General features: G+C 50.6%; 1 protein-coding gene across 11 annotated transcripts in view; it reads right to left on the bottom strand.

The window, feature by feature from the left end:
* The window catches only part of NFIA (nuclear factor I A), a 232,346-nt gene extending 214,090 nt beyond the window's left edge, over nt 1–18,256 (bottom strand). For all 11 annotated transcript variants that reach the window (XR_006168994.1, XM_042819914.1, XM_042819915.1 and 8 more), the window contains exons 1-2: nt 18,147–18,256; nt 13,029–13,560 (exon numbers count right to left, since the gene is read on the bottom strand). Coding sequence is in view for 10 of the 11 variants with exons in the window: in XM_042819914.1 (XP_042675848.1) it covers nt 13,029–13,560; nt 18,147–18,173 (559 nt within the window). In the remaining variant the exon portion in view is untranslated. The remainder of the gene's footprint in view (nt 1–13,028; nt 13,561–18,146) is intronic.
* Nucleotides 18,257–18,561: the final 305 nt, after the last annotated feature.

Here is an 18,561-nt window from a genome sequence, read left to right as displayed (position 1 = left end):
TGTCTCCATTAAAAGCACTTTTATAGTATGAATAAAATGCAAATCCTCTTTATGGATCAATACCAGAAACATAATTCTAAGCTTCATCCTGAGAAGGAAGTTAGCCTTCACAAATCATCCTTTTAGACTAAAAAAAAAAAAAAAAAAAAAAAATTAAAAGGGACGTATTTAAAGGTATTTTGTTAAAGCAGACGTTGGGCTCTGATTCCTTCTGGGCTGATGTTCTGAGCCCATGGAGCTGTGCACAGGAGCTCCCGCTGCCCCGGCCCCGCCAGCATGGAGGACACGACAGGGGAAGGCAGTCAGCACTGTGCTGAGCTGTGTGTGCTGACCCAATGGACAAGGCAGTGGGATGCCCGTGGTAATGGGTCTCCCCAAAACCCATTTCAAGGAACAGAAATTCCCCCCAGTGGGTTTGGAGGAAAAATCACTACCAGGCCTAACTTTTGCCTGGCCGGGCACAGCCAGACAAGTTCCTATGATTGATTATGGTGGTATCTCTGTATCTCTGACTTTGAACCATAACCTTTCTTGCTCACAATGACAGTTGGGACCTACCATTTGCCATCTGTAGAGATGGTGGGGGAGAGAAGGACTTTGCTTACATTAATCAACCAATTAAGAACAGACTTAAACAAAACACTAAAGCATAATAAAAACCTGACCGCTTAGCAGCTTTCTACTTTTAATCGTTGTCTTCCTGTCGGCTGCTCATGGGCACAGCACCGCTGGGGCCAGCAAAGGGGATGGGGCAGCTCGAAGGGATGCTGGGGGTCCTCAGCAGGACCTACAGCGGAAAAAATGCGGAACGTTCCCATCTGTGGCTGAGGAGGCTGCTCTGCGGGCGGCCATTTGCAAGGCCAGCTTTGGGCTGGGACCATCAGGACGTAGCACTGATGGCAGTGACCTGCTTCTCCTGTCTGTGTGTGACCCATGGGCACAGCCCCAGCGAGGCCTCCTGGACTTCTGCACCTAGGGAAGCTACAGAAGTGGATGAGGTCATACTGTCGAGAAACAAAACATGTATTGGAAGGAATCGGCTCGAGGCATTTGCCCAGGTACTGCTGAATCTGCCCTTTGCCATGAAACAGTCTGTTCTGTTTTAAAGAGGTATATTTACGGGCAAGGTGTATGAAAGAAAACATAACTCCACATCTGATCAGCTAAGAAAACGTGCAGGGTTACTACAATAAACATATTTTTGTGCTATTAAATAATCACAATACGGAACAAATTTGCAGAGGTTGGCCAAGATGGTCTCTTCAGCCCTATGCTCTACATCTCTTTGTCTATTGTTCTTCTTAATACGTTGCATCTGTAAAATAAAATCCCAACCTACTTTGTACAATTACTGCACTGAAGTCCCAAGCAATCTATCAAGTTGTCATACATTTTCTTCACATTAAACCTTTTTAAATCTTTTTTTTTTTTTTTCCCCCCCTACATTTCAAGAAAATGCAAGAGAAAATTTACTTGGCCCCAAAAAAGCCACACTGAAACATGTCATTCATCAAGCCAGGCAACAAGATGTGTCTGTGATAGAATGTCAGGAAAGCTAACAATCCCCAAAGTAGTGGTATTAAACCTGTGGATGGTTTTTAAATCAACAAAATTCAGAGCATAAATGAACCTGCAGCCAACAAGGCTTTGGAAAAACTCCCTCTGGGTATGTTCCTCTTATGGAGATTTCCTGAGCCCCCGTTTTGCAGCCCCTGGTGCTCTGCCCACCGCCACCTCTTTGCCACCCTCCAGACCCCACTGCTTTGAATTTGTCAGCGTGCTGCATGAGCAGCAAGAGGTGAAGTGAAACTGCGAGTGTGTTCCCAAAGAGGGAGAGCAGGAGCTGGTAGCCTGCCTAGCTGTGCCCATAGCCAGCACCTCCCTGGTGCTCACAGGAAAAGGGACATCTTTTACAGATCCGCTTAAGGACCCCAATCGTTGCATTGCCATCACCTTCAGGGCTCACCAGCATTGTAAAATGAAGGCAAAGCGTGCACTGCTGTGCCCTGGTGTGAGGTTGGGAGCGCCGAGGCCTCGCGCACACTGCTGCTCCCACTTCTCTCAAAACAAAGAAATCCGGGTAGGCTCCAGGAAATCCCATGTGCGACCATAACTAATTCATGCCCAACAGTGTTCGTGGCACTGTGGGGTCTTTGGGATGATCCCACATCTTGCCCAACATTGTGAAAACCCTGCGCTTCATTATGTTCTTTAATAATTCCATGGTATGTAATTTATTAAACGGACTCCTTATTTGTAAACAAAATGAGAGCTGCAAATGCGTGAAGATGGTCGCACTTCCTGGCTAAATAAGAGGCAGACAAAGAGCCCTAATGATGCACCAAAAATGCTAACCAAAAATGTACTCTTTAAAAAGATCACCAATTTAATGCTTTTTTGTATTTCATTTATCAGCCATGTAGTCATCATTCCCCTCCCTACCACCATCTGTACACACTTTCCCAATAGACCACCACAGCTGTCCCGTTTCTCACACAAACAGTACCTTTTATATGCTTCCCAACTGTTTTTAATAACTGTTCTGTGCACAGCACTGTACTTCCTTTGTTTTCTTTAAAAAAAAAAAAAAAAAAAAAAAAAAGAGATATAATCCAAACAAACAGGTCATCACAGCAATCAGCAGAGGAAGGCAATCACGATGTTAAAAGCCTTCGTGCCCACTGCTCCGTCCTAGAACCGCGCCGGTGGCTCCTAGCATCCATCGTGGAGCTGAAAAGTTCCCTACAAAAGTTGCTAAGGCAGACGAAGGCTGAGCAGAAACACGAGTGTGGCGGCCGAGAAATCATCATCCCTTTTACTGAGGAAACAGTATTAATGTTAAACACTGCTTGTATGACCAGAGTAAGTTTCTCAAGGCTCTCAAAGCAGACTTATCCACTCAAAGGCGCTGCTGCCCAGTGTTGCAGAATTGTATGAACAAACCCATCCCATTTTCTTTTTCAGCTCCCACTCTTTTCACTCTGCCCTGGGGATGCTGGCAGCCCCCTAACTACACTGGGAGGACATGGAGCACCCTGCCTGCAGCCAGCCTCACCCAGGAAACTCCCCACTGCTACTCTTGCCATGGGGATCCTGCCCCACACCACGCAGCGCAGTGTCCTTCAGTCCCAGCCCTGCCCTGCACACACAGAGGTCTTGGCAGGGGCAACGAGCCCACAAGGAGCTCCTCACTGGTATGAGCATAGAGAGCCGAGATGGGACATGGACCCTTCTCATGCCGTTCTCCTGTGGCTTCATGCCCTGGGCATAAAACCTCCCTTTTTCATACAAGAGCTTATTACTAAAAAAAGTATGACATGGAAGACAACTGGTCTGCACTCAAAATATCATGATTTTGAGTTCTAGCTTTTGACCAGAAAAAGAAACAGTGCCTCTCCATCCCACTCATGTACCCATACTGGAAAGAGCAGACAGCTCAGAGATGTGTGTGTCCATCCCCGCACAGCACTGAGCTTCACAGCGGGTGTTTGTAGCTGCACCTACCTAGGAGTAAGCTGGACCAGAGCTGAAGCTGAGGTCCTCTACAGGAACAAAGCAACACCACCCTGACCACAAAACCCCGCTCCTTGCCTGACTGCCCCTCGGCTGCTGCACAAGACACAACCCACACTCACAAGGCTGCGGCCGCTGGTCATGCCAGTCCTCCCTACAACACAAGCCATTTGTGGAGCTTTAAAACAAAACAGTTTGGGATTTACTTTATCGCTATGCAACAACTACTTTTTACTTTTGAACACAGTAACAGATGTAAATAGGTCCGTTGGCTATTTTTAATGAAGTCCTCATTGCGTCAGGAAAAGTCCTTGTCACTACACAATGCGAGCATTGCAGTGGCTATCTCTGCCTAAAAGAGATCACTACAATAGCTGTGCTTTAGAAAAGCATCCTGCTACAAAGAATTCATTCTTCTAATTTACTTGAAACTACTTCGCCTTAAAAAAAAAAAAAAAAAAAAAAAGAAAAGAAAGAAAAAAGAACTGAATTAAATTTAAATTTTACCCTAAGTTTCCAGCATCAGTCGGAGATTTGGCTGTTTCCTTCCATATCAAATTAAAGCCGTACTGGGTAAAACAATCAGACAAGAATTTCAGTGAATATCCTTAGGATGAAATCTGATTGACAATGTACTTCGGTATTAAAATCTCCAGTTGGCGTTTATCTTGACAATAAATGTAGCAACTACCTTACTTGCCTTTGATACCTTTACAGGGGTTCACTTTGCTCTCTCAGTGCATTACAAGGTATTTTGTAACACATGTACTGCCTTTAAACACCAAAATATTCCAACGGTAATTTAACCAGACGTGCTGTTTATTGCAAAGCTCATGCAGCTCATTATCTGTACCTCACACACAAGACTAAATCCGTAGGCGCAGAAAAACACAACATGAATAAAGCTGTCTCAACACCCCACTCCGTGCTCAGCACTCCGTCCCGCAGCCTCCATCCGACAGGCTGCACACCACCTGCACGTGCCCTGCAAACTTCCCTGCTGCCCAGGGCTGCAGGTAGGACTGCTCCAGGCCTGGGTGCTGTACTGACATGCTTTCTGATTAGATATTTCTCCTGAGCTTGCCAATGCATTGTGCACATAGGGATGATGCTGCAGGCATCACTCCCAAGTACCTTAACATGAGGTGGCGAGGGCTGGGACCAGAAGGGATACGTGCACCCCAGAGGATGGTGTAGAGATGGTTTCGCTCTTGTTTAGCTGCTAATGCTATGAGTCATGTTATTAATATGACAAATGGATGAAACCAAAGAGCAGGAATAATAGCTACACCTCTGCGGTCACGGCGCAGTGCCGCGGTGGCAGGGTCAGGAGGATTTGCTGCAACCCGCAGCTCTTGCAGACAGCGCAGCATTGGTTTTATGTCCCATGGAAAGCACAGTGAGTCCCTGAGCCTGCAGCAGGACTGCGCATTGCTGGGTGGGGTCGCTGGGTACACAAAGCCACCAGTGCCACCAGCCAGGCACGCAACGTACCACAGTGCCGGCCAGAATGGGTTGCCAGCACCAAGCAGGTGAGATGGGCAGGACAAAGGCACTGCTGGTACCCCAGATGACACCGCTGGCTTTTCCACCATTGGGTGCCCCACTGGAGGAAACCTCCATGACGCATCCTCCTGTGCACAAACCCTTCACACGGTGATGGTTTTGAGTGACCTTTTTGCATCATTGAAAAACCAGTAGGTTTTGTACCGCTGACCTGAGCAGATAGCAACCAGGCACTATCAGCTCACCTGGCTGATTGACCCTGCCTTGGAAACCCCCCAGTCCAATGACAGTTTTGTGATTCACTACAGATATATCTCACCCCAAAACATGAACATGCTGAAACATCCAATCATGTTCTGGCACGCATGCAAAAAAAAAGCCCATGGCAACAAAGACGACAGCTTGCCAATGGCAGCTGCTGCACGCACACACAAAATTAAACTATATTCTTCTGAAAAGGGATATTATTATGGCATTTGTTTTCCCTTACCCATCACCCTCACCCATTCCCTCACGAAATAAGGGGAAAATATCAACACATATCACACATTAGGAGAGAAGGACAGAGAAAGGGAGAGGTAGGCACTGCCCTTGGTCGGAACGGTATGGAAGGAGCAGGTTTTAGCAGCGAATCCAACTGGGTGGATCAGAGCTGAATGCATGGAGCTGCCCTGAAATACTGGCTCACCTAAAAGCGTTGTGTTGCAAATGCAAGTATGACATTCAGGCTTTACACTGCAAGGAGCGTAGGGAGGCCCGATGATGCTAAATTTCAGCAAGTTTGGTCGAGCTAACCCTTGGCTATAACACAAGCTGCAAATGCATGCATATACATTAACGTCTGACGATACTCCTCTTCACCTCCTCTCCCCCATGCGGCCCTGTCTGATGCCTGCCATGCTGTTATGCAATGCACAAGATAGCCGTCTCCTCACTTGCGAAGATAAATGTCATATCGGACCTCTGACATCATGTATTCTTCAAGTAATTATTTTTGATATCATAAGAGTTATGCAGGGTGCACAATAAAATTAAAAAGTAGAAAGCAAGGTTAATAAGATTATCATGTTGGTATAATAGGTAATGCATTTTGCAGTATATCCTAAATCTGCCCTCTCAAAACGTAATTAAATAAGGGTGATTTATATTTTAAAGGAACGCAGACATGCCGTGTATCCTCCTGCCCACATATGCTAATTGCTTTCAGCCCCAAAATCACACAGTAGTTTGCAGCTTTTTAATCCTCATGTGTAAATAACCCGATCCGGGTCCAAGTTATGAACAATGAAGTCCAGGAAACTTTCAGAATAGCATGTCATTAAACCCGTCTCGATTTTATCTCTCATCCAACAGCACGGATGTGCTCCGAAGCCCACGGGGGAAGCGGGAATGCTGAGCTGGACACGTGGGACGTGGAGGAGCGCGGCACCCAGGAGGAACACATTGATGGACACCCTGCAGACCCCCCAGCCTTGTTTCAGGGCCTGAGTGCCATCAGGGCAGCATCGGCTCACGCCTGGCTACGGGCGCTCTTCGTAAATGCAGGGGAGCGAGCGAGCTGCCTGCCTGCTGCCTTCAGAGGCGTGAGCGCGCAGGACGGACCCAGCAATAAAAAGAGCCAATCGTTGGCAATTTTTTCCCCAAAATGGAAGGTTTCCATCAGCTCCTCGGTGAGCAGGCCAGCCCCGGCCAACCTTCCCCAATCTGCGGGCAAAGCCAGACCAACGGAAACACAGTGAGCCGCTCCATTCTCCATTTTGCACTCGCATGCCCAAGGCTGGCACACAAAATGGAGGGCCCTGCGCACCCCGCGGGCACGAGCCCACCTTGCGGTGGCCATGTCGTCCTGCCAGGCCTCCAGCGGGGCTGAGCTCACCCAGCCAGCACACGCCAGGGCACCAGCGTGGAGCACAGAAGCACTTCCCCAGGATGTGTAAATATCTCTTCCAGTGGGACTGCGCTGCCGTGAGCGACCCACCGGGCTGTCAGAACAGGGCACAGAATGCTCCCCCAGAAAGACTGGCTTGGACAAAGCTCCCCTGTTTATCGTGGGTATGGAGCTGTCTTTTTGGTGGCTACCATTAACCGACAATCACCACAGATGTAACAGATGAAGAGAAGAACGCCGCACGGATGGAAAAAAATGAATCCACACAGTCCTACCAACAGCTCTTCTCTACCCAGAGTCCTCACCGCCGTGAGGAAACACGCAGGGTCGGCTGCTGTTAGGAAGCTAAAATAATTTGCCCTGAATTTACAGCCTGTAATTCAATCTGCGGCTCAAGCTCCTGCCTGCGCCGGGCCGTGCAGTGCGGGGGCAGCACCGGGTGAGGACGGCCCAGGAGCAGCAGCCCCAGCAGGGATGGCCCCCGAGAGCCCCAGGCAGCGTTGTGGGTGCACCGTCCTTGGAGCAGGGCTGGGACCGGGGGCTGTGCTGGGACACCGAGGGGAAGCACTGAGGGGAGGGGGAGCGAGGCAAGGGATGCCCTTTCCTTTACATCCGAATGGAGAGAAAGACTGAAAATACAGAATCGTAATAATAAATAGCGGGTTTTATGAACAATTAGGATTCCACTGTCTCTTTCAAGGGTTTGAAAAGCTGACATGATGTTTTGGGTTCTCCAGATTCAGCTTTGAGGCCTCAACCAAGAGAAACATTCAGCCCTGCTGTGTACAGCAGTGACCACAACAAAGATTGTGGTTTCTCCCACACTCGCCTTAAATAGATCTAAATTAATGCTATTCATCATTGGGTGGAAAAGAAGGGAAATATAAAAGTGCAGTCGCTTGTAGACAAGCCAGCAGCGTTGGGTAACGCTCTCACCAGCACACAAAGCTCGCTGCTCTCTGGCCAAGGCCAGCTCCCAGCCCGCATCTCCGGGCAGGAAGGCATGGAAACGGCAGCCTGCCCCATCACCTGGAAAACATCCTGAGCAGATCGCACACGCCTTCGCCCAGTGTTTATTTGTTGTTGCTGTTGTTGTTGTTGGAGAAAGGGGAAAGCTAAACCACATGACTGAACTCCTGCCAGGGCTTTGGGACAGAGCAGGCCGTCCCGAGTGCCGCACCACTTAGTGTCCGCATTATCACAAATACTCACCGGCTCGGTTACAGCAGCACGGGGAGCGCAGTTGTCCCGACCTAAATCCTGCTCCTGTCACCTCCTGCCCAGCACAATTGCCCGCCCCGTGCCCCAAAACAGAAAGCGCCGATAGATGGAGATATCTTTCTGTGCCACGCAGGGTGTGGGATTGCTGCGCGGCCGTGTTTGGGAGCTGGGGCTGCCCTCAGCCACTTCCACGTGGGACACACACGCAGCCTTCCAGCACTGCTGCCGTACAGGGACATTTCACCAGCCTAAAGTAATGCAAAATCTGCCTTCTCCTGTTCTTCCTCGAGCGCAGAAATACTACGAGAGGACTTCATTTCACTTTTTTTTCTTCGAACGTATACATGTCACTGAACGGCCAAAACTGATGGAAATGAAAAAAACACACAGTGAGTCCCCAGATCTCCCCTGGCCGTGCACAGGGAGCCCAGCACACCGCGACACCGGCTGCAAGGCTGGCTGAGCGGCTTGGTAAGAGTCAATGCAATAAGCCCCATGTTCTGCAGAAAGGCACAGGGTCTATTAACATCACAAACAAAACTTTAAAGACTGGTTTTGACGCACGCTGGAACAACCGTGTATTGGAATTAGGTTTTCAAAAGCCTTATATGCAGATGAAATGTCACGGATGCTTTAAAAGTCTTCAGATACATGTAAAAACGACATGTCTATTACATATTATCTTCACAGAACAAACACCATTTGAAATGTGCCTCTTTTTAACTACCGTTATGAGCTGTCTAAAGAGCATTTTGGTTGAAACTTGGGAGGAAAGGGAAAAAAAAAAACCCACTGATCTTACACCTGCTCTTTAGCAGTGGGAAGTGGGTTCTCAATCTGTTAACATGACCATCTGGCCAATCTGCATATCACGGCGATCTGGATTACTGTACGGAGGAATGACAATAACGTAGCCAAAACAAAAGTAAAATGCATCAAATACTAACAGTAGCGCGGCCCTTTTGATTTTAAATTAAATAATAAACGTGGTATCACAGCAAAGCGGGGAAGTCGTCTAAATAATTAAATACGAGCCTTCGCCACGGCATAATTAAGTAAACAATATGGTGTGCGTCCTATAGGAGCCAGCAATACTTTGCACAGCCAAACGCCAGACTTTTGCAGAGCTGGAGATGCTGCGGCAGCTCTTTCCGTGATGCACGGCATTGTCAGAGCACCTCTCGCACCGCCGCACCGCCGGCCGGCCGCGGCTATTAGCGGGATTAATGCAGCAACAATCAATAACAATTGTACTAAAGGATCACGGTGCAAAGCGGGCTGTACCTCTCAGACTTGGAGCTAAGCGATACCTCCGCAGCATTTCGGCTATCTGCAGCCCCTTGCTTTATTCGCCAGGCTCTGCCTTATTCTGACTGGGGCCTCTCTGCAGTGCTCCAAGTAGAAATGTTTTAAATCTGCCAATGGGTCCACCTAAAGTTCAAGGTCGTGTGCCATACACTGCTGCCCAGGCAATGGCCACAGACTGCATTTAGACCCTCAGTGAATTCTTGCAGTTGCGGAAATAATGCTGACTTTTTGCATTTTCTCTGGCTCTTATTTTAAACATTAAGAGAAGCAGAAAAAATAGCTCATTGAAATAAACAGCCATCTCCAGCTTTTCCTTAAATTTCAGATTTTTAAATGTCCTTCCAAAAGACCGAAAGCTTTTCTCCCCCAGAACCACCTGGCTAGCACAACTTGCCTGGGACAGTGACGGCAGCCCTCCAAAAAAGCCAGAATCGGGCATCGCAGCGTCGCTCCCCGGCCCGGCATCCAGCCCTGCCCACTGCCAGAGCCTGCAGAACTGGGACCTTGCACAGAATTTAACTACTTCCATGGCGAGCCTTTCCTCCAATCTGATCACATTAGCAGAAGGAACTCCAAAGCAGTAAAAAACTCCTGAAAGTTCTCGGTTGAGTGCCTACTAATGAACAAAGGTTAACTTTATCTAAAAGGTCAAATGCCTGGTGGCTAAGGTTGTGACCTTAACAACTTAAATTGTGACCTTGCCACGTGCCTAGTATATTGCAGATTCTGATACAGATCATCTGGTAAAGGACTGGCCATAAATTAGCTTTACTGTTTGACTCCCACAAAGAAAACGGTTTGCCACAATGGTTTCCAACTTGTCATTTGATACAAGTGCAGAATAAGGGAAAACTAAAAAGCAAACCCAAGTTTAGGGTATGAAAATGCCACCTGCTTTTAGTTAAGCAGATTAGAAACTGCAAACAGAGAGCAATACTCTAAATTTCAATACATTTTTGGTCAACCTCTAATTCACAGAACACCGTTCTTCCTTTCCTCTCCTTTCCTTTTTTTTTTAATGAAAAAGACACATCGTTTGTGTATTTGCATATTTTTGTTTTCTCTTTCTAGCCAGTTCTTAAAGGGAATAATTGATTTCAGTAGCTTTGTGAGAAGCACTATTTAAATCTGAGCACATGTGTTCTCCTACAGATGATAGTGCCTACTGAAGAAAAAGCGTGGATTCAAAGCAATAATTATGGTGCACGTTTAGAAGGAGAGGGACATCTCGCTGCTGAAGTCATCTCGAATAAGGCATCTTGGAAGGGAACGCTCCCTCAAAAAAAAGAAGAGTTAAAAAAAAAAAGAGAGAGAGAGAGAAGAAAAAGCACTACGGGTGAAAAGGTCACAATGGTTTTGGCACATATCTCCAAGCACGTTTCAGAGTCTGTGCCTCCTGCCAATACTGGCAACTTCTCAAAACTTTTAAGGAGGTAAAAACATTGTTTAGTGTTTACAAATCTTCTGTACTATAGCAGATGCTTGTCAAATCCGCTATATGTAAGTTGACCGGCCTACCTAGTATCAGTGCTGGCACCTTCCTCCCCAGAGCTACCCGGTCCATACATTGCTGGAGGCGGCCCTGATGGAGCTACAGACAAAGGACCCTTAATATTTTCCTTTTGTACCATTCCTGTTGCGCACATGGCACAAGCTGCCATTACTGCGGGTCTGCGGGAACCAATGGCTGGCAACTTGGCCAATGTTCAGGTGCAACAAAGACTGCTGGGATACCTCGGAGGGGTGAAAAAAAGAGAGGAAAAAAGGGGAAAAAAAAGGTAGAGAGCTTCCAGCACACCTCTGTGCAGCGACACAGGGGACACCCGACCCGCGATCCATCCTAAGCATCACTTTGTCCCCGTGGCGGTGCAGCAGCAAACCCGCAGCACAACGAGCACAGCGTGCTGCAGCCGGAACCACGGCGCGGTGTGCACCCACTGCTCACTGCAGACAGACCCTGCGAATCCACAGCACTGAGGTCCCAAGCTCTGCACCAACGATCTACAGCAAGCAGCTCCAACAATCAGTGAGGCCGCTGCCCGTTGATGATGAGCGTAGAAACACATCAGTTTGCTATCAAGGGTAGTGTTTGCCAGCAGCACGCTGATAAGATGTTATATCCCTAATCACAATATTGAACTTCTACGGCGTCTCTTGCCTGGCTGCTGCAGCAGGAAGAGAACCTCTGGCCCCTTGCAGCACCCAAGCCTGGATTTCCCCTTTTCTCCCCATCCTGTGTCCCTGTGATCCTCCCTGCGGGCTGAACCCAGCCTCTGCTTTCTGCTGGCAACCCTCGCCCTGCGCAGAAGGCCACTCTGCGCTTAGGAAATGCAATAGGGACCAGTATTCAGCATCCTAAAAAAACCTAAAAGCCTGGGGCAGAGCCCTGGCCCTGTTCTCTGCTCAGTTCACAGCAGACGGTAATCCCTGCTCCATGCCACATAACAAAGCACAGAGCAAATACAGCCTTTGGGCGGCGGGAAGGTGAGCGTGATTCAATCATGCTGCAGGGCTGGGTGCTGGTTGTGGGGATGGCATGAGGAGGGCCACACAGTCAGCCCCAATGTGGGCTGCATTGCAAGGGCATGGCAGGAGAATTTGGAATGGCCAAAAGTTCCTACGCACCCCTCCAAAACAACGTGGTGTTGGAAACACCAACTCCCAGTGCTGCAATTTGCTATGTTTCCTATATATTTATATATACGGGGTCCGCATGGGTATGATCCCGCCCTCGCCCCCTGCTCTCTCTGCCTGCCCAGCCCCTCCACTTGCAGGCCAGCCTGAAGCCAGGCCAACCTGCATGTCCTATATCCACCCTACACACATCCCCTCTACATCGTGTATCGGACGACCAGGGCCCAGCACTGCACTTGCTCACGTCTTTCTGCAGCACAATTGCCCATCAGAGACACGATGCCATGTTATTTTCCACCCCAGCCCTCTGCTCACCCTCTCACACATTGAGGCAACCCCAGGCAGGTGCGGGACCCCTGCATTTCCCATTTCATCACATATAAAAACAGTTCAGCCCTCCCCAGGCGCAGTATTATTCAATGAAGAATTCGTTTCAAGAACAGACCAAATTCTTTGTGTATAGACTGCGATGTTTTAAGGTTGTCTTTTTTTTAAATAAAAGGTTTGGCCTCAATTCCCCAATTTTTTACCCAAAATGACAACCTCACATTTGTTATCTGCACCTTCCAGCTGCCAACTGGGGCTCCTCTCCCTTTCCCATCTCTCCAGGTGAGGATGCCTGGTAGCCCTGTCCTCGGATATCCCAACCCTCTACAATCGCTTCATGCATAACAGGCACAAAGTTAATTTTAGAAGTAAAACATCAAAAAAAAAATAAAAAAAATTGGGAATTCTCCCCGCGTTCCCTCCACCGCACAAAAAAAAATAGAAAAATAAAAGAAGCCTGGATAATACCTGAGCAAAGTGCCCCAAACACCAAACTGCCATTAACCCCAGGAAAACAAGAGCTGTGCCCGGTGAAGAAGGGCAGATTTGGGGCCGCGCTCCCTCCCGCCCGCACCAAACCCGCCGGGACGCAGACGCGCGAGGTGGAGAAGTGGTATAGAAAGGCACTTACCTGCGGCGTGCACAAAGTATGCCAAATATAAATCGAGTTCCTTAACAGAAACTCCTATATGGTGGGGCTGTACGCACAGCCCGGGGTTAGAGCACTGTGGGGACTTTACAAGGCGCTCGCCATCAGTACTTTCGAGCGGAATACCTTTAAATAAAATCACCATAACGAGGTCCAACCTCCAGACCTTATCTGCCTGGCGAAGGCAGTCAATTCTTCTCATCTTGCCCTTCTGGTCTGGATTGGAAAGGACGCAACACGGAGGCTTTTTTCCTGTGACTGTGAGAACAAAATCCTCCCGAAATTCAGGCCTGATATCTTTCCGAAGCTTTGCCAGAAGTCTGGACGCCCATTTCTGCTTTACCTCGGGTTTTTCACTTAAGAGTTCGTCCTTCACGGCCCTCTCTTCCTCTTTTGACATGCGTTTCTCATGTTTTTTGAAGTATTTTCTCTTTCGGGCTTGCAGGTTGAACCATGTGTACGCAAACGCTCGGACGTGAGGCAGAAGTGCTTCGATGAAGGGATGAAATTCATCCTGAAAAAGTCACAGAGAAGCGTCGGTGTCACGCAAAGCACAGCGAGGCCCGAAAAGAGCCGAGCGGCCCCGACCCCCTGAAAGGAGAAGCGGGGCCAGGATCGGGCCCCCAGCCCCAGTTTGGTGGAGAAAAGGGCAGAAGGAGTTAAAGGCACGGGGCCGGCTGGGTGCGGGGACTCGGCCGCTCGCAGCGCGTATCTCCCTCTGCTCCCTCCCTGACCCCGCTGCTTGCGGCGTCGCCAGCGTGTGCCCGCCAATTTGGCAAATTCGGAACGCTCGGATGCCAATCCCTGTTTGTGTGGGGAAGTCTGAAGTATAGCGAAACTTTCCCAAAGATAACTTGGAAATGGCAGCGCGCTGTACAGTAACGCGCAAGTGGAGCCGTGCGTGCGAACACGGCGGCGGTGCTCTGCTTGGAGGACGGAGCGCCGCGGCCGCCCAGCTGAAATCTTAAAAAACACCAAATAGTATTAAAAAAAAAAAAAAAAGGTGAGGATTACAGTCCATTAAAAAAAAAAAATTAAAATTTTAATCTGACATTGCGGCATGTTAAGATTCCAAAGAGTTTTGATAAACTGAAAGGAGACCCAAAAAACTGAAAAGCGCAGTGATAGAAAAGCTTGGCACAACTCATGCAAACAAGCCAATAATTTTTTTTTTTTTTTTTTTTTTTTTTTTTTGTGTTTTTTTTGTGTGTGTGTGTGTGTGTCAGGCTGTATTTTCACACACCCAAAAAGAAACTCCGTACTTGGAAAGTTAGTTTTGCCATCCAGAGACACTGCTCTGTGCCAGGATGTGCTACAGATCCCCTCTGCCCGGGCACAAAGTAATCACAGTTACAGTTCTGCTGACCACGAAAAAATGCAAGAAAGACCCCTTTACTTTTGTAAAAAAAATACAGATATAGATCTATTATGCAGAAATAGATCAATGTCCTCAAAAAACACCACGTAAACCAGCAGAGGGATCGACCCAGGCTGTGCCACGCTGGGGCCGCACTCTCAGTTCCTACACCAAATGAATGAGCGCAGCGCACGTCACAGCGCCTGCGGGCCGATCCCACTGCTGCACGGCCCGATCCCATTGCCCACAGGGCCCAATCCCACTGCCTGCAGGGCCTGATCCCATGGCTGCAGGGCCGGGCGCCTCCAGGCTTCATGTTGGGCCCTGCGGGGATGCACAGCAGCTGCTGCACACGGGAGAGTTGCTGTCCCGTCCCGCAGGGCAGCGCTGGGGTTCACATTAGTTAACTTTTGAGTACCGAAATGATCGCGTGGAGCGTTTCCGACCCAAATCATTTCGGGTTGTAAATGCCATTATAAAAACAGAAATATCACGTCCTTCTGATAACATTATTTGAAGTTCTATTTCTTTTCAAATAATGATGAGAACTTGAGCACTCAGTAGCAGAAATACCCATCAGCAGATGCTGCCCTAACTCAGGAGCTCCTACTGACTTCCCCCAAGGTTCCCCCGCACTGATTCTGACGGCCCTTACGCTGTAAATACTTCAATCCATAGCGCTGTCACAGCGGTCATTTTTACTTTGAGCACAGAACGTGCAGAGCCATCCACCCAGCCCAGGAACCACAGGACGACGGATGAGCATTAACACCAAAGCAGGTAAAATAAAATAAATCACTCTGATGATTGACGCATTCCTTTTTTTTTTTTTTTTTTTTTTTTTTTTTTTCCCTCTCCCGTCTTGTACTGGATGGAAGAGATCATAGTTTCAAATTTCAATAAAGTTTGGGGGGGGAGGAAAAAAAAAAATAATAAAGATTGCCAAGAGTTTGCAGTCGGCAGATTCACAAAGTGGGCGAAGGCGCACGCGGAGCTGCTCTGTCTCTCCTACGAGGGAGGGAAGGAGACGGACCGCAGCTCCCTGCGAGCTGCCAAAACCCCAAAGCCAGCTCCTGCTCCTCCTGCTCCTCTTAGGGCGGAAAAGGCCTTTGTGGGGTCCTGGTTGTGCACACAGAGCGCTGCCGGACCGCGGGGAGCACTGCTGCGAGCAGAGCGCTCGCTGAGCACGTCTTGGTGGGGCTGAAATATTGCAACTTTTCTGCTTTCTGCAGCGCTTTGTCCTGACGGATCTCATGTGCTCGGGACTTTTTTGGCTCGACGCTGGACGCCATCCAAGAGCGAGCTGCTGTAACCTGCGCTGCAGCCCGTTCCTACAGCGGGAACCTGAGCGGGGAGGGAGCGGCAACACAGGAAAAAATATATATCTATTTAAAAAAAAAAAAACAACCACTTGAAAAGAGCCAGGGGAAAAAAAAAAAAAAAATTCAACAAAAAAAAAGGCGGTGTGAAGGCAGGGGTTGGAGGCAGCGGGAGGTGAGCGGCCGTGCCAGGCTCCGGGTGCTGCTCAAAATGGTGCGCGGCGAGAAGAGGTTAATGGCTCACACAGCGACCCGCAGCCCCGGCACGGCACAGCCTGCAGCTCGGCCGGCTCCGTGGCACAGAGAGCAAAGCGCCAGGACTGTGGGGTGGGAGGGGAGCGGGTCTGCACAGCGCCGTCATTGATTTTGGGGGTATTATTATAGCAAAAAAAAAAAAAAAAAAGTTTCGGAAGTGTGTCAGTGCAAGCGTGCTAACAGATGTGCAGAGCTGACCGCAGCCTGGCTGCAGAAAGAGAAAGGGTTTAAGGAGCAAAAGGGAGAGGGGCTTTGCCTGTCCCCAAACTCGCCCAAAGGGAAACTTTCATAGCGTGTGAGCAGGATGGGTGCTGAGCCCCCGGGCTGCGTGCAGGCAGCTGTGAGGGAGGAAAGTTGTGCTGCACGGTGCCCAAAGTTGGCGGCCGCAGCCCTCGGCCCTGAGCAGCTCTGCTCCGAGAGGGCGAAAGGCGCAGCCAGAGCCCCAGCACTGCCTGGAAACAAGGTAACCTGCAGGAGCCCTGAGAAACACTTGTATCTCTGTGGATCCTCTCGAAACTAAGCCAGCCGCAGCAACCCTTGTGAATATTTTTACAATCCGTTTGCTTGTAAATCTATTAGGAGATGGGCATATGTTCCCCAACCGCTTCCGAGATCCTCTGCAGACCCGGACAGCACTGGGGTTTTCCTGACAGATGACACAAAACCTGGTGCCATCCAGGTACAGTGCTGGAACCGACGCGCTCCAACTCTGATGTCTGTGTCTCCCTTTCTGAACCGCTTTCCCTTTAAATCTGAACCAAAACTTCACCCTAATGAAAAAAGACGCACACAAAAAAAATCTCCCTTCCCAAACTCCCACTGATAAAAGCTCCCATCGATCCTGGAGGGAAAAATAGGAATCCTGAAGGGAAAAATAGCCAAGCCATGGAGAAGGGTGCCCCACTCTTATCGGGATTGACAGGGAGCACCCAACGGGGCTGCGGAGGGAAGGAAGGAGCTCCTCGGGAGGCCTCTCGCCCTCGCCTCACTTTTCCAAGTGTGCAACAAGAATGCAAGATTTTCTAATAGAAAAAGAAAAAAGAAAAAAAAAAAAAAAAAGAATAAAGCAGTGGGGGGAACGGGACAGAGAGCCCCATCCTGTGGGCCGGGGTTACGTGTCCCCATGGCACAGCCAGGCCCTGCCAGCCCCGCACGTGGGGCGACGCGCTGTGCCCCCGCGGCAGCCGGGGCCGTGGGTGCCAGGTCGGGCTGCGGTGTGCGGGGCAGCCCTGAGCCCCGGCCCTACGGCTGCAGGCACTGGGGGCCGGGGGGGGGCGCGGCCCGGCAAAGGGAAGGGGATAAAGTTTGGCGGCTCCCGCCCTCTCGCTGCGTTTCGTCGCCTTTTCTCGCCGGAAAGCGCCCGGAGAGGCTTTCTCGCCGGCAAAAAAATAGGAAATAAAATAAAATTCAAATTAAATTAATAAGAATAATGGAGTCAAAATCTCCTGCAGGAGGAAATAATCTGGGGTAGGAGCCCGCCACAAAGCGTTTCCTCGTTAAACCATTATATCCTGCTAATTGGAGGTGTGCAATTTAGCGTCCTGCAGCAGGGCGCGGGGTTGGGGTGTGGGGGGGCGCCGTGCGGCCGTGCAACCCCGGGGGCACCGCGGGCCGAAACCCCCCCGGCCCGAGCCGCCCGTCCCGCGCACGCGAGGGGCGCAAAAGTTGCGCGGGCGGCGCTCCACGGGCGGGGAGCGGTGCGGGAAGGGGGGGGAACACGGCACGAGTTGGGGCGACCCCCGCGAGAAGACGGTGCAGCCTGCGCTGAAGCGCGCGGGGGGTCCGCGGCGGGGTCGCGCGCGGAAATCGCGCGGGGAGAGCGCGGGAGGAGAGCGGCGGGACGGCGGGGATCCCCCTCCCCCCCGGAGCCCCGCGGTGCGGTGCGGGGTCGCGGCGGAGCGGCGCGGGGAGCGGCGGCGGCGCCGCATCGATCGCGGATGACCAAGCACCCGGCGGGGCGCGGCGTGCGGGGGGCGTCCCGCAGCCCCTCGGCTCTTAATTACGGCGTTAATAAGTAGGCGCCATTAGCCATGTGCCGACACAAATGGCCGTGCGGGAAAAGGGGGGAGAGGGGAAAAGCAACAAAGTTGAAGTTTCGGCGAAGCGGCCGCGTTCGTGCCCCGGCCCCGGCCCCGCAGCGCGGCCCCATCGCGCCCCGCGGCCGCTTACCTGCGTGAGACAGAGCGGAGAATACATGACTGCTGCGGGGGGCTGCGGGCGGAGGTGTGCGTGTGCGGGAGAGAGGAGAGAGAGGGGGAGAGGGGGGGTGAGAGGGTGGGAGACGATAAAAAGAGGGAGAGTGAGTGGAGAGGGCGGGGAGCCCCGAGCCTGCTTCTTGCTTTCACATTTCCAACTCTGCCAAACTGCAGCCAGCGCGGAGCCGCTCCATGAGCTGAACTTTAACCCCGCCTCGACTTTCCCGCACTACGCGCTCGGCATGCCTGCCCCGCGCGCCGTTAAAGGCATAGCGCCCGCCGCGCCGCGCTGCGCTGCGCTGCGCCGCGCTGCGCGCCCGCTCCGCGCCCGCTCCGCTCTGCGCCGCCCGCGGGGGCGGGGAGGGGCGGGGAGGGGGCTGCGGCGCTAC

Source organism: Centrocercus urophasianus, unplaced genomic scaffold (assembly GCF_019232065.1).
Source record: "Centrocercus urophasianus isolate 14NV4802_14NV808 unplaced genomic scaffold, USGS_Curo_1.0 seq_18, whole genome shotgun sequence".
NCBI lineage: Eukaryota > Metazoa > Chordata > Aves > Galliformes > Phasianidae > Centrocercus > Centrocercus urophasianus.
This window is presented reverse-complemented; position numbering and strand designations above follow the sequence as displayed.